Raw genomic sequence first — 15,390 nt, 5'->3', positions numbered from 1 at the left:
CTGTGAATATACTGTGGACTTTGACATTATTTTTCATGATTTTACGTCCAAAACATTTCGTGTTTTTAGGTTAAAGTTCAGATTAACTCTATAATTACATGGAGTGAAGGCCTTGAAGGTGCTGCCTTCAGGAACGTCTTGTACATTAGGGAAGTTTTAAGGATGATTTGCATGCAACGAGCAAATGAAACATCCACATTTTTTGCATTATTGTGTAAAATTATATTTCGTATATATATGGCACATATATGTGTATGAGCAAAGTAGTTTTCTTTCTTTGATAAGTGAGCTTCGTTTAAATCGGGTGTTGTAAAATTGTATTTATCCGATGCCCTACGGTCATGGAATGCACCACCAGCGACAGCAGGACCTCTGCGCGTGCGCGTTCCGTATTCCGCTGAGCAGGGAGACATGGCGACGTCCCTGATCTGCGGCCGTCTGACGGCTAGCCTGAGAACTTCAGGGGCCAGAAACACTCTCAGCTCCGCGTCCAAGGTGAGTGCGGGTTCAGTCTGAAGCCAACACCCCGAGCTTTCGGGCTGCGGGTCCGTGACGGATCCCCGGACCCTCTGGGGGTCGGTGTTCATCTAAAAGCTGGCAGGGTCAAATCTGACATTAGCACAGCTCCATTGAGTTTCCGTTGGTTCGGCTAACATGCTAACGAGCGCGGGTTTAGCAGGATCACAGCCATCACACACACTCGTGCACACACACTCACACACACAGAGACAACGGGCCACTTTGGCTCTGAATACGGGTCAGAACCGATCACCAAGGAGAGGTTTTGATTTAGGTTAATGTCTATTTGGGGGAAAACAACATGCATGGGGCTCCTCAGTGACCTCCAGCGGCCGCTGCGGTTCTCGGACAAATCTGTGGCTGACATCTGTCAGAGTGGATAAAACACACACACGTTTTTAATTTAAAGAGTGCGGGAAACCTCGGTCTTAAACGGTCTGAATCCCACTTTAAGATGGAAACAGTGTAGAAACCATTCAAATCTGCGGTGCAAGATGCAATCCCTGACAGTACTGACCCCTGGAAGAGGGAGCAGCTGAACAGACTCCACTTACCCATGAGAGAAATTAAATATTTGAACATCCATCCATCCATCCATCCATCCATCCATCTTCTAATCCCTCTTTATCCACTTCAGGCTTCTGGCTGTTGAAGTTTGTCATGAACGATATGTCAGTTTTTGTCATCAGTATCGACTGATATCGGTGTTGTAATTATTTTCTACATACTGATATCGTCTGATAATAGCAGATATTTATTTCTGTCCATGCACTGATATATGTGTGGGTTAGGATTGCTTTAAGTTTGGGAATGTGCAAAAAAAGTCATAGTTCTATCACGATTCTGATATTTTTGATTTGTTGTTTCATAGATGTGAGTTGACTTGTATTGGCTTGAACTTTGCAGAAAACAAACAATATCTATAAGTGTGATCAGTGAGAGTGTGTCAGGACACGTTTTGATATTTTGATTTTGACTATTTCACTGATTTCATTTTAAATTCGTTGAAGTTATTAAACCTTGTCATAGCATTTGACTTCATGATTGATTAAAACTTTTCCAGTGAAACTGAAATTTCATGGAGGAACTTCATACAAGTTTTAAAGTTTGTTTAAGAATATCAGTGTTCATTAATCACAATTGTTTTGTATTTTCTGTTTGAAGTTTTGGAAAATAAAAGTTATTTTCTTTTTCAGTCTTTACATGGTTTTCACTTTACAGAATCATCATAGAAATAGTTTTCATAACAATATTCATATCAAATATCGGCTATCGGCCAAAAGCACATTATTGATATCAGACATCAGTGTCAGTCAGAATGTTTGTTTCAGTTCATTCCTGGTTGAAGTTGACTCCAGCTCACTGTGGATGAAGTCAGGTTACACCTGACAGCTCATTGGTCCACCGCATCCACACACACACACTCACACACACTCAGATTCACACGGCTTTGTTTCAGGGAAATCTTGTGGAACTGGGGAAGAAAACTGAGATCAAACCCGTGTGTCCACAGGGAGAACATGCAGATTTTTCCAGAGTGCAAAATGTTGAAAATGCGCTGGTGCCCATCTCTGTGGAAACAGGAAAAATGCAACTTTTCTGAGTGAGCTGTTTTTGTAGTGAAGCTTCCAGAAAACGAGGTGTGTGTGGAGCTGTGAAGTGATGGAGGGACTGAAGTTTTCATCCAGTCTGAGAACTCAAACAGCCGGCCCGTCTCCCAGAGCAGAGACCTGAGACGCCTCAGTGAAGGCCTGCAGGCTGCCACTCTCCTGGATTTCTGTTGTTTATCATTCGGTGTGTTCACACACGGACTGTCCGCCGATTCCAACTGGACAAAGTGACAGAACATCCTCCAGACGAGCAGCAGCGGGCTTCCCGTTGGTTCCGCCTCCGTGTTGTTCGGACGGCGTTATCAGATCCACACAGTGGAGCGATTTGAGATTACAGGGCGAGATTTGGGTCTGGCTCAGGAACAGTGTGGAAAACCTGTTCCTCAGAATCACACATGTTGTCAGTCATGGCGGTTTCACTCTTACGTTTGACCCTTGTTCACTTACTTGACCCCAATATTTCTGCTGCTGTAAATTCTTGAACTTCTTCGTTTTGTTACATAAATGAAATAAAAGGAGACTCACTCATTTATAAAAGAGAGAAATGGTGCTCTTATTGAAAGTGGCGTCCTGTGCCTGTTCCTGCAGGTTGTGGCTGGCTCTGCGGGTCTGCTGGGCGGCCATGCGGCCCCCCTCCAGCAGCAGCAGCAGAGGAACCTCTCCCTGCACGAGTACATGAGCATCGGCCTGCTGAAGGAAGCCGGCATCTCCGTGCCGGCCGGCATGGTGGCCAGCTCCTCGGAGGAGGCGTACTCCGTGGCCAAGCAGATCGGTACGAGACACACACACACACACACACACACACTCACACACTGAAATATACTGAAGGCTTTCAGCAGTTCCAGTTCAGACGGGCAGAGTCGTGGAGTTCCAGTAGTAACCTGAGCGTTAGCTGAGCTTCTTTCTACACTGATGCTCTGCTGGATTCCTCCTAAAATGATCCTGCAAGTCCAGACTGAGGGCAAAATAACCATAGAGGCGCCGCACATACCACTCTTTCTCACTCACACACACACACGCACACACACTCCGTCTAAAGATAGCCTCCTCCTGCTTCAGTGGTATCAGTTTCCACTTGTTACTCTCTTGTTAAAGTCGCGCTCGGCCTGCTGAAGCACCTGAGCAGAATCCTGACAGCTGAACAGCTGCAGAGGGAAGGAAGGCTCCTCTGTCACCTCGAAACCTCATTAAGTTTCAAGAATTACTTGAACATATTTCTCAGATGACTGTAAATTGTGTGACTCCCTCCTGAACTGTTCATCCTGCTCTAACGTGTGAGTTAAAAGCCTCCGTCGCCGTGCTGTGCTCTGATTGGCTGACGAGCTGCTGTCCCCTTAGGATCCAAGGACCTGGTGGTGAAAGCCCAGGTTCTGGCCGGAGGCAGAGGGAAGGGGACGTTTGAGGGCGGACTGAAGGGCGGCGTGAGGATCGTCTATTCGTGAGTAATCCTGACTGGAGTCACTGTTCACTAGCAGTCAGTCAGTTCTTTAGTTCTCTGGTTTTCTGATCGGTTCTGGTTGGTCTTGATCATTTTTTACTCCTGAAATGAGGATTATATATCCGTTTACCGCCAAACATTCACACAAACCAGCACTGTTATATGCTCTTTCTAACATATTTTTCTTGAATATTTAATGATGTTCCTTTATTTACCACTAGAGGGAGCCTGTGCGCTACAGTTTAAGCACCAGTGGTTTCAGTGAGCAGCAATCAGAAGGAATTATGGGAATTATGGAAGCAGTTCTGTGGTGATTTAGAGTCACTGTAACCTGTTTGAAACGAGGGCTGGAGGAGCCGAGTCTGGCTTCTCACCGGTCACTCCTCTCCTCCCCCTCCTCCTCATCACTCCTCTCTCCTCCTCGTCCTCCTCTCCTCATCACTCCTCTCTCCTCCTCCTCCTCTCCTCATCACTCCTCTCTCCTCCTCTTCCTCCTCCTCATCACTCCTCTCTCCTGATCTTCCTCCTCCTCATCACTCCTCTCTCCTCCTCTCCGTCCTCAGACCCGAGGAGGCCCGGGACATTTCCTCCCAGATGATTGGTCGGAAGCTCTACACCAAGCAGACCGGGGAGGCGGGGCGCATCTGCAACCAGGTGTTCATCTGTGAGCGCCGGTACCCGCGCAGGGAGTACTACTTCGCCATCACCATGGAGAGGTCGTTTCAGGTGAGGCAGCGCATGTCGCCATGACGACACAGCACAACGCAGCCCGCCGCGTTTCTGTTCAGTCCAGAGGAATTGAACCAGCAGCTCTGGAGCCTCGTGAGGCTCTTCAGGAGTTTTCAGAAGTTTCTATCCTCTTTCTTCTAATCGGCTGGGAGGCAGCGTCAGTTTGATGGAGGCTGAGTTTTGGGTGACATGAAGTCAGTGACTTTCCAGATAGTTCTAAGAAAGAGCAGCTGTTTGCTGTGGAAAGGCTGCATGTTCTGCCTCGTGGCCTGTGTTCGTAATGCTAACACGGCTGTCATTGTAGGGTAGGCATTAGCATTCCTACTCTCCCACCAGGTCAGATATCCGCCTGTCTCCACTCCTCCCAGATAGTTTTACAGGAGGGTTTCAGTTCCTGACCAAGACCTCCATTAACAGTGGTTCTTCCCGTGAAGAACCTCGGTGAGATCTGACTTTAAAACACGGCCGTCTTGATGAATGAACCTGCTGCCTGAACGGAGCGTTTATCACTGAACTGATTGCTTTAGTTTCTTCTTCCTCGAAGGTCTGATGATCAATAAACCTGAGAGCAGGCAGGTCCTCAGGCCCCCTGTGGTCCACAGTTTCTCAGCGTTATCTTACTTTCCCAACCGGAAGTCACTTTTTATATTATAAACGTTGTTTTGTTGGTTGCTGGTCATGAAAAGCAGCAATAGATACCATCAGTCACGTGACGTTTTCATGAAAACACACCGACCGTGTTTTACACGACGGCGGGAGGAGCCGCTGAAAACAGCTTTTTGAAAACGCTCCATCTTTGTGGAAACGGAGGCGACTTTTTGCCGTTTTGGAGTTGACAGTCACCATAATCGCTTCTTGCTCATCGTTTTCAGCGTTTCTTGGGTTTCTGTAGAAATGGACATCGTTTCCAAAGTGTTGCCATGTGAACGTGAAACTTTTCTGAAACTGTTTTCTCTTGTTGTGTAAACGTGGTCTGATCTGAGGCTGATGTTTTCTTCTTATATTTCACATTTCGATCCATTTGTTTCAAGGGTTTTTGGTCTTTTCAGACCAGTGAACTCTGTTGTGAGATCATATATTTTAACCTGTATACTGGGGCTGTCAAATTTCATCGGATTCATCGAGATTAGTTAAAACACGGCTTACAAAATATTTTTAATGGCGACTAATCACAGAATTAGAGTTAGGCCTTTTTTTTTTTTCGAATTTGAAAACTGTGATGTAACAAAATCAGTCTAATTTCAACAATCAGTTTGAGTTCAACCAGTCTGAAGAGATTGAATTTGCGTTTCATGATGTAAACTGCACATTTTTTATTGCATAGCTGCAATTCTCAGTATTCGTCTCTGCATTTTTTTCATAGATGTGTGACAGGCTGCAGGATCTCTCGGCTCCAGTAAATCTTTATAGGCGCAAAACTTTAAATCTCTGCTTTCTGGGATTTGCTGAAATTTCTTCTTTTTGCCCTAAATGGTGTAAGTTAAGTCGAGGAAAAAACAGCTTATGTAGAGCAGAGTCCTGTCAGCAGCAGCAGGATACGACCAGAGGAGTGAAAAATATAAAACCTAGGAGAGAAGGAAATCAAGTGACCCTGAACTCCATCGATTAGCCGTCAGAGCTGCGCAGAGAGGAAGTTCTCTCAGCTGTGAAGCTGAAGGCGGCGGCTGCATCAGAAGGAGGTGGAGGAGCGCCGACCCGAGGCGCCGAGCGACTAACCTCTGGGCGCCGTGTCCCGCAGGGCCCCGTGCTGATCGGCAGCTCGCAGGGCGGCGTCAACATCGAGGACGTGGCGGCGGAAAATCCAGACGCCATCGTGAAGGAGCCCATCGACATCGTGGAGGGCATCAAGATGGAGCAGGCCGTCAAGGTAGCCGCGGATGGGGGTGGAGCAGGTTGGAGGAATCCTGTGTGATGGCGCTGTCCGTGGTCCTGACGCTCACATGGTGGCGCTGTCCTTGGTCCTGACGCTCACATGGTGGCGCTGTCCGTGGTCCTGACGCTCACATGGTGGCGCTGTCCTTGGTCCTGACGCTCACATGGTGGCGCTGTCCGTGGTCCTGACGCTCACATGGTGGCGCTGTCCGTGGTCCTGACGCTCACATGGTGGCGCTGTCCGTGGTCCTGACGCTCACATGGTGGCGCTGTCCGTGGTCCTGACGCTCACATGGTGGCGCTGTCCTTGGTCCTGACGCTCACATGGTGGCGCTGTCCGTGGTCCTGACGCTCACATGGTGGCGCTGTCCCGCAGGTCGCTCAGAAGATGGGTTTCCCTCCGGCGCTGATCAACGAGGCGGCCGAGAACATGATCAAACTCTACAACGTCTTCATCAAGTACGACGCCTCCATGGTGGAGATCAACCCCATGGTGGAGGACTCGTCTGGCATCGGTACACACACACACACACACACACACACACACACACACACACACACACACACACACACACACACACACACACCTGCAGAGTCTGACATGATGTCGGTGCCGTCAGCAGCAGGGAGATAAGCTTCTGTTAGAATATCTGGAGGCGAGACGGAAACCAATCGCCGATCGCACCGATAGCACACACACACCGCAGTGTGTAGACAGACGCTACACACTGCGGTGTGTGTGCTGTAGACTGTAAGGCTGATGGAGGTGATTTCACAGCCTTAATGCATATTGTTTGGAGTATAAACGAGACTTTTTGGGAGTTGCTATGTACTCATATTGATGTAACACTTAACACGCTCGACTCAGGTTAATGAATTTAGAATTGATTATAGCTTTACATACAAACTGCAGTTATTGTCAGTTATGCAAATTAACTGAAGTGAAGGTTTCAGCCACTTTTTTTTTTTTCCAAAGAAGATGCAGGGGACCAGGCCTCCAGATTGTTTCTCCTTCTGCTCACAAACTGTTTCTGAGCCACTAAATAGGATTTTTGAGTTGCCTCGATGCGACAGTGGAAGGACAGGGTCCAGACTGGGTCTTCAGAAGCTCCTCCTAATGAGATCCCAGTGTTGCTATAGTGAGGAGTGACCGTTTCTGTGACCACCATGTGTGTTGGTAAAAGGTCACGCTCATCTTCACCGTGGATCTACATAGTGCTGGGCAGGAAAAACTCAGGATCCGTGTGTGTGTGTGTGTGTGTGGTTCAGTCAGGGAGGCTCAGTTTGATGGTTTCTGTCATATTCACAGAAATGAGCTCCTCAGGCTCGACCTCCAGCTCTTCGGCTGCTGTGCAGAGGAATCCACTGACCTTCACGGTTAAAGACCGGCACCGGGGCCTTTTATTGACCGGCACATGCACGATCAATGTGTGTTTTCAGCAACAACAGCTGGATTCACACATGTACAGTATCCAGCGGGTCTGACAGGGAGCCTCAAGTCAAACCAGGGAACGATGTGGGAAGTTGCTGAAGATTCAGAGACGATCCGGTGTCTTTCTGCAGGTTTTATCAGGTCTTCATCGCTCCGCTGAGGCAGAAACATTTCATGATAATCAGAACTAAACCCGGATTTCAACACTTCTGCATGCAGAAGAGAGAAATGAATGAACCTAATAGATGAATGCATCTATTAGGTTTTTTTTCCTGCAGAATTAAGAAAATACTCCAGAATTAACTTCGAAGTGGGAAAAGCATGAGGAAAAGTTGGAAGTTTCAGTCCACTGGTCCTCCACCTGGAGAAGTAGATTTTATTTCCAGGTACGCGCTGAAGGAACCTCATGACATTCTTTATTTAGATGGATGTACAGACATCTTTCTGAGCGGTGAAATCAGCCGTCGTCCCGCTGCTCTCCGCCCTCCTCTGAGGCTAAACCCTGCTTTGTGCTCGTCCACAGTCATGTGCATGGACGCCAAGATCAACTTCGACTCCAACGCAGCGTACCGCCAGAAGAAGGTGTTCGACATGCAGGACTGGACCCAGGAGGACCCCCGGGACCGCCAGGCTGCCAGGGCGGATCTCAACTACATCGGCCTGGACGGGACCATCGGCTGTCTGGGTCAGTGCACGCCGAGCGTCGCCAGAGCAAGTCGAGCGTCCGCCAACACGGGAAGGAGGAAGCCGACGCCGAGCCCATTGATCGGCCGCTCGCTTCCGTCGCTTTCACCGAGTGAAATGTCAGATGTCAGGATGCAGGGTGGAGGCGGCCAGCGGTGGAGGGCAGGTCGCCGAAGCTCGGCTTGAGTTCTCCTCTCAGCTTTTTGGATGAGTTACTCTCTTTACAAGGCAAAGAAATGACTAGTAGTTATTAAGTGACTTTTGATTATTCTCTGTTATCTGGATGTGAACTGAAGTTCCATCAGTCAGGGGGGAAGATGGTCTATAGATGGATGTTAGAGGAAGATGCTCTATAATCTGAGTGTCAGAGGACGAAGGCAGTGTAATCTGACTCCTCCTCTTCCTCCTCCTCGTCTCCAGTGAACGGCGCCGGTCTGGCCATGGCCACCATGGACATCATCAAGCTGCACGGCGGGACGCCGGCCAACTTCCTGGACGTCGGGGGCGGAGCTACGGCTCATCAGGTGACCGAGGCGTTCAAACTCATCACCTCGGACAGAAAGGTAAGAGCACTGCTGTCTAAACGATATTATGATTTATAAGCTACAATAATTAATCTTGAAATACGCAAAGTTTCAACATTTGATCACCTGCATCTCCTGTCATCACTGGAGCTGTGTCTGAGCTGTAATAATGATGAAGGAACGTGGCCGGTGCTTTGTGCCGCCGCTCAGGTTCAGGCCATCCTGGTGAACATCTTCGGAGGCATCATGCGGTGCGACGTTATCGCTCAGGGCATCATCATGGCGGTGAGGGACCTGGACCTGAAGATCCCCATCGTGGTGCGGCTACAAGGCGAGTCCACTGTGACCACACCGTATTCCCTTCTGCTAAAGGCTGCAGTGTTCCTGGTGTAGGGGGGGGGGGGGGGGGGGGAGTGTCCTCTGGAGGGCGGCAGAGAGCTGCAGGAGGAGATGAACCCTATTCTTCATTTCAGAGTGTCTCCTGGAACAACGGATTATCATCAGATTACCACATCAGACTGCAGGCGCTTCAGTCTGGGAAAGAAACTGCAGTGTCGTCAACATAAAACAGAAAAAAAAGAAACAAATGATTCAACATGATGGTGAAATACACCAGAGTGAAGCTCCTGCAGAGACCTCTGACCTCTGACCTGATGACAGATCGTAGGATCATTCCTAAATGCATGTTCTGGAAACGACGTCTGTTTACATGGAAATGCAGCGTTTTTCTTAAGAAGTTGCATTTTGTCCCGTTTCCATGGAGACGGAGTTTGAGCGTTCTTAAACAGTTGCATTTTCAGTGAATCCGAGCACTGTCGCCGTGTGAACGGACCCCTGAAACACAAGCGAAGCTTTGCTTTTTTCAAGGGAAGTTGTGAGTCGCAGGTCTGAAAAGGGAGGAGAAGAAATGTAATCCCCCGGATTATCAGGTTTTATCGTTCTTCAGGGAAATCCGTCTCTCTTTTTCTGGAGTGACTCAGTTATGGTGCGTTCACACCAGACGCGTTGCAAGCGTCACGGGCGTTGCTTTTACATTCAAAGTCTGTGGTGGACGAGCTTCAACGGACCTAACGCGCGTCAGGCGCTTTTCGGGCGTCGCTTTCCGAGCTTTTTGAGCGTTGGTAACATGCGTCACGCGTTCACGCGTTGCAGCCGTCAATGCCTGAAGTTGGGAAAATTGAACTTTGGAAGCGTCAACGCGGAGCGTCATCCAATCACAGACGAGCACTCTGGGGAAGACGTCCCTCCTTGTGACGCGCTGATGCGGGTCAGAAGCTCGCCAAACTTGGCCCGGGAGAGGCGGAAGTACCGCTGAAAGCGAACTTCCTCCTCACGCAGCTCCTGGAGCAAATGGTGAAATTCGCCAAATTGCGAACGCCGCTGCAGGATGGGATGAACCCAAAAACGTCACACAGGCGCCTGACGCCGCCGTTTTCTGGCTTTCTTTATTAAATAAAGCTCTGCCAGTGTCTCCATGGGATCCGCCATTGTCAACATGAAGACAGGACACAGAAGCTCCTCCCACTCCCGCCAGTGAGCTGCCGCGCGTCGCGAGCCTTGCAAGCGTCTTGTGTATTTGAACACGCCAGTGTTTCCCCTAGGTTGAGAATTTACTTGTGGTGGTGGGCCGGGTGGTGTAGGAGGACATTGCGGTCTTTGATAAGTGCATTCACAATAACCTAGTCAAACTGGTTTATGAACCATGTATTATTTATTCTAGATACATCTTAAGCCTGCTTTAACATAAACAGAACCAAAAAGAAAAGCGAAATAAAAAAAAATGAAGGAAAAATAGCCATTTAAAGCCACTTGCAAAGCTAGTTGCAAAGCTGACAGTTTGTGTCAAAGCAGTGTATTTTTCTTGGTTTAGTAAAAAAGATCTCCAATGCCTTTCGGTACGGAAAGGATCGGGGGTCAGGTCCATTTATGCTGATGCGCATGCATGCATCAAGATGCTCCCCTTGCAGCCTGTTCCTCAGTTCAGTTTTGATCTAAAAGAGAAAAAAACTTGCATAACCATAATGCAAAAGAGCACAAGAAAATTAACTGAAATTATTCACATTGTGCTCTTATGCATTATGGTTTAAATCATTTACTAGAGCTGGGTGATATGGCCTCAAATCAGTATCACGATAATATTGAGCAGTTCACCTCGATAACCATAAATGGACGATAATTATCTACTGGGGGGGGGGGGGGGCATTTTAATCACAGCTTTTTATTGTACTGGATTAAATTTATGACAGTTTACTGTGGGCTCAGGTGGTGCAAACATTATTATTATTTTATTTCTCATTAAATGGGGTCAATTTTCTTGAAATGCTATTACATTTATCAAGATCAGGGTACAAAACATTATCTATGTATCCTAACTTTCACAGCAACAGACGTCCAAATCCGACAGAACTCTGCTGTTAATGTAAATGTCTTCTCTGTGGGCTTTAGGGAAAATCCGATCACTGGAAGACAATTAGAAAGAAAATTATTAGTGTTCCGTGGTTCCAGATGTTTCCAGTGTGATGTGGTGTTTTGAGCAGCTGAGAATGGAACACAACTGGACGTCTACCTGTCCCTGAATTACAAATGAGCCCAACTTATTTGTTTACAATCTCCTTCTCAGTTTCCTGTCCACACAGCATCGCTTCAGGAAATATCTACATCCACGCAACATAACAAGGACTCAAAACGATGTAGTTCACCCGCCAGGCCTTCAGATGGCGCTGTCACTCTGACACAGCAACTCCAAAATAGAGAAGAAAACACGGAGCAGGACTCGGAGCTGCACATGCAGCGTGATATAAACAAACACAACACCAGAACATACGGCCTGCTCAATAAAACAGCATGAGGAGCTTCTGCAGGAAAAATCAGCCAATCGAGCTGATTATAAGTTTGACTGTCCGGGACGGTCGACCAGCATTAATCTGCAGCCCTGCAGGCTGTTAGCCTGTAGCCGGTAGCGGCTAAACTAGCATGCTTCCATGCTATGTGTCCAGAGATCAGAGTACACGGGGGTGCGCGAGCCTGACACCCAGTGTGAGAGACAGACTGCGCGTTTTTTTTTTTCATTCATCTTCTTGGGCGGGTGTCAATCTATTTGGGCGGCCCGCCCAAGTAAAGTGTATGTAGGGGAAACTCTGCACGCGTCGAATTCCACACTTTAAACGCGTTAACTTTGAGGCGTCAGTGACGCTCGCAGCGCGTCCGGTGTGAACGCACCATTACAGAGTTGAATCCTGAAATGTAGTTGTGTATGTCTTGTCAATAAACCCTTACGGCTCCTCAAACCCTGCTGATATACACACTCAGTCACTCACTCACTCACTCACTCACTCACTCACTCACTCATTCACTCAGTCGCACTTTCACACAGACATTTGATGGAATCTTTGTGTTTTCAGGAACGAGAGTGGACGACGCCAAAGCTCTGATCGCTGCCAGCCCGCTCAAGATCCTGGCCTGTGACGACCTGGATGAGGCTGCTAAAATGGTACACACACACACACACACACACACACACACACAGTGCCTGGCCTCCTCATGTTTGACTCTGTGTGTGCGTGTGTGTGTCGTCTCAGGTTGTAAAGCTTTCTGAGATCGTCTCTCTGGCAAAGGAAGCTCAGGTGGACATCACCTTCCAGCTTCCCATCTGAAGAGGACGGAACACACTGAATGACCTTCTCACCCCCCCGCCCCGCCCCGCCCCTGCCCCTCTCTACCGCCCCGAGTGAGACGGCAAACCCCTTTAGGAGTTTCTTCATGTCTTTTCTGTGGCGCGATGGCACAACTGTATGGGTTTGAGTCGGATCAGGAGCGAGAACCCCTGTCCCGATGACTCCGCCCCCTGTCCCGATGACTCCGCCCCCTATCCCGCTGACCCCGCCCCCTGTCCCAATGACTCCGCCCCCTGTCCCGATGACCCCCACCACCATACAAGCTCCAGTCGATACGCACAATCCTCTGTCTTTAACCCCTCGTGTGTGTGTGTGTGTGTGTGTGTGTGTGTGTGTGTGTGTGTGTGTGTGTGTGTGTGTGTGTGTGTGTGTGTGTGTGTGTGTGTGTGTGTGTGTGTGTGTGTCAATAGGAATGTTACAGAATAAAGAATGTTGCCTCCTTCTCCTCCTGAATAACCAAACAAAAACTCAGACACTGAGATTTGAATCCCCCCTCCTCCCCCTCCTCCCCCTCCTCTTCCTCCTCTTCCTCATCCTGCGGTTCACAGCTGGTTTATTTCTCGCCACACAGCAGGGTTTTTTTTCTTTCTCTGGAGAAACGACGCAGTGACCGTTCAGGTTTGTGAAATTAAACTGTAATTAAAGAAAATCTTCCTACAGAAACTCACATCGATAATCTATTTCCTGCACAAACTCAAAATCTCTGCCAGCCACATTTGTTGAGTTTGTGGAAAGATCCCAGTTCCTGCTGGGAACCGGTTTATCTGAACGCCACTGAACTGGGATTCTGAGATACTGAGTCCGTCAGGTTGGAGCTCCTCCATCAGGAATGGTGTCTCTAATGCTGCTCTGATGGAAATGAGGATAACACCATTAGCTTAATTAGCTTAGCATACACAGCTAATGCTCACAGCTGTATTTCAACACAAGCTCCAGATTCTCAGATTTTTTTATTTTATTTCAACCTCCTAACTGGGAAACAGAACTTTACCAACTGTAATATCTCCAGTTCCCAGCTGCATTTTCCCCCTTTTGTACAAACAAGGTCCGTACATCTCATTAAACTTGAACTTCTTACTGACTTCATTTGGAGTGTGTTGAGATCTTCACATTAAAAGGTTGTTTTTTTTTTTTTTTTTTAATTTTTATTCTGTCATTTTCAAATAGAGACTTGTTGGTAAAAGCTTTAGAAGTGTAAACGGTGTTTTCTCAGACTGAACTCACAGACCTTCTCCAAACTTGGCGTCATGCATTAAAAGCCAGTCTGTTGTGGATGATGGAAGTCTCAGAGATGACAGAGGAAGTGGAGACACTGTAAATTCAACCTGTTCATTTGAGGTTTTCCTTTCGATGGAGAGAATCTGCTGCCATCGCGCCACAGTTCAACCCTTCAGTCTGCTGAGTCACAGCAGGAGGCCTGCTCACTCCTCCCCCTCCCCCTCCTCCTCTTCCTCCTCCTCCTCCTCCTCTAGCACTCTGAACACATTGTGAGTTGTACGTCATTTATCTTGTAAATAACCCAACAGATGTTCTCACTCTGTAAAATATTTATGCTCCTCGCAGAGAGTAAAGCAAAAGGAATAAACGCAGAGAACAGGAGCTTGTTTGTGTCTTTTTCCTCTTCGTTTGGGTTGAAATGGAAATTCATTCCAAACCAGAAGTTCACAGATGCCTCTGATGTAAGAGGCACAGCTGAGCTGTGCTGTAGTGGGTTAGCACTCTGTTCCTGGTCTGAGGTCCCGTTTCCAAGTGAAAATGCTTCTTATTTGCCTTTTTGTTTAAGCAAAGTTCGTGTTTCCACGACACGAAAAAAATGCCCGTTGCAACTGAAATGGCAGCAATGCTGAAAATGATGTGGCTAGAACCACAGACATCATATACGTAGACGCTTGTCGAGTGGCGGCCATCTTGGCAGCCATTACTGTGATGATTAAAAGATAAAAGCAATAATAATCATAATAGTGATTATAAAATTAAAGTATATTAATTATGATGGTGATAACAGATGGATTACAGTCAGGTCGGCACCAATCCAAGTCGGCCCTGGCCAACTCGGCACCGCCTCCGGGATACAGTCAAGTCAACATCAAGCCAAGTCGGCCTCGCGGGGGGGGGGCTCTCAAGTGGCCGAGTTGGTCGGTGCCGACTTCACTGTAAGCTGCTTACCAACACGGCCAAAAGCCTCTTTTTTTTTAAAAAAAAAAAATCACAATGCCGGCTGTGGCGTGACGATTTGCACAGTTTTTTGACGATCTGTTTGAACCAAGTAGCTTAGCTACGAGCGCGCAGCACTTAGCGGCTGTCTGGTCATGTGACCGGTCCCCAAGGCAATCTGGGAATCGTAGTGCAGCGATGCCGGCTGCGGCGCAACGATTTGCAGTTTTTTTCTTGCGGGCTGCGCCACTTCTCCTCACGTAGCAGGCAGGGGACTGGAGGACAAACTGTGTGATTATGGTGACTGACAGGTTAGAGGTGGAGGATGTACCTGGAGCTTCATGTTTGCCTTTCTGTTTGAAACGAGTAGCTTAGCTACGAGCGCGCAGCGCGAGCGGCTGTCTGGTCATGTGACCAGATCATGTGACCAGGCAGCATTTGATCAAACCAATTGCCTGCATTATTATTATAACCAGAATCAGATTCAGAATCAGAAAGATTTTATTGGCCAGGTGTGACAACAAACTAGGAATTTGACTCCGGTGAGGCGCGCTCAGCTGGGTACACAGATGAATACCACAGGATAAATACACAAGGATAGAGAAACATCAAAAACGCAGTTAACTTAAGGTTAACTACTGAGAGAATAAATAAATAAATACCCAAACAAGAGAGGCATAACATTAACATAGGAATCAAAATTTTACAATAACACAGATAAACTAAGACCCCAAGAAAATATAACGTCTATCTG

General features: G+C 47.7%; 1 protein-coding gene across 1 annotated transcript; it reads left to right on the top strand.

Annotated features, from left to right (window-relative positions):
- Positions 1–395: 395 nt before the first annotated feature.
- sucla2 (succinate-CoA ligase ADP-forming subunit beta) lies at positions 396–14,081 on the top strand. Its single transcript, XM_030112306.1, has 11 exons — positions 396–495; positions 2,718–2,901; positions 3,468–3,567; positions 4,131–4,293; positions 6,035–6,163; positions 6,545–6,683; positions 8,124–8,285; positions 8,705–8,847; positions 9,019–9,139; positions 12,210–12,298; positions 12,387–14,081. The coding sequence occupies exons 1-11, from the start codon at positions 412–414 to the stop codon at positions 12,459–12,461; spliced, it is 1,389 nt and encodes a 462-aa protein (XP_029968166.1). The 5' UTR covers positions 396–411; the 3' UTR covers positions 12,462–14,081.
- The last annotated feature ends 1,309 nt before the right edge of the window (positions 14,082–15,390 follow it).

The sequence above is a fragment of the Salarias fasciatus genome, chromosome 16 (assembly GCF_902148845.1).
Source record: "Salarias fasciatus chromosome 16, fSalaFa1.1, whole genome shotgun sequence".
NCBI classification, from domain to species: domain Eukaryota; kingdom Metazoa; phylum Chordata; class Actinopteri; order Blenniiformes; family Blenniidae; genus Salarias; species Salarias fasciatus.
The sequence above is the reverse complement of the archived record's forward strand: the minus strand, read 5'-3'. Positions and strand labels throughout refer to the sequence as shown.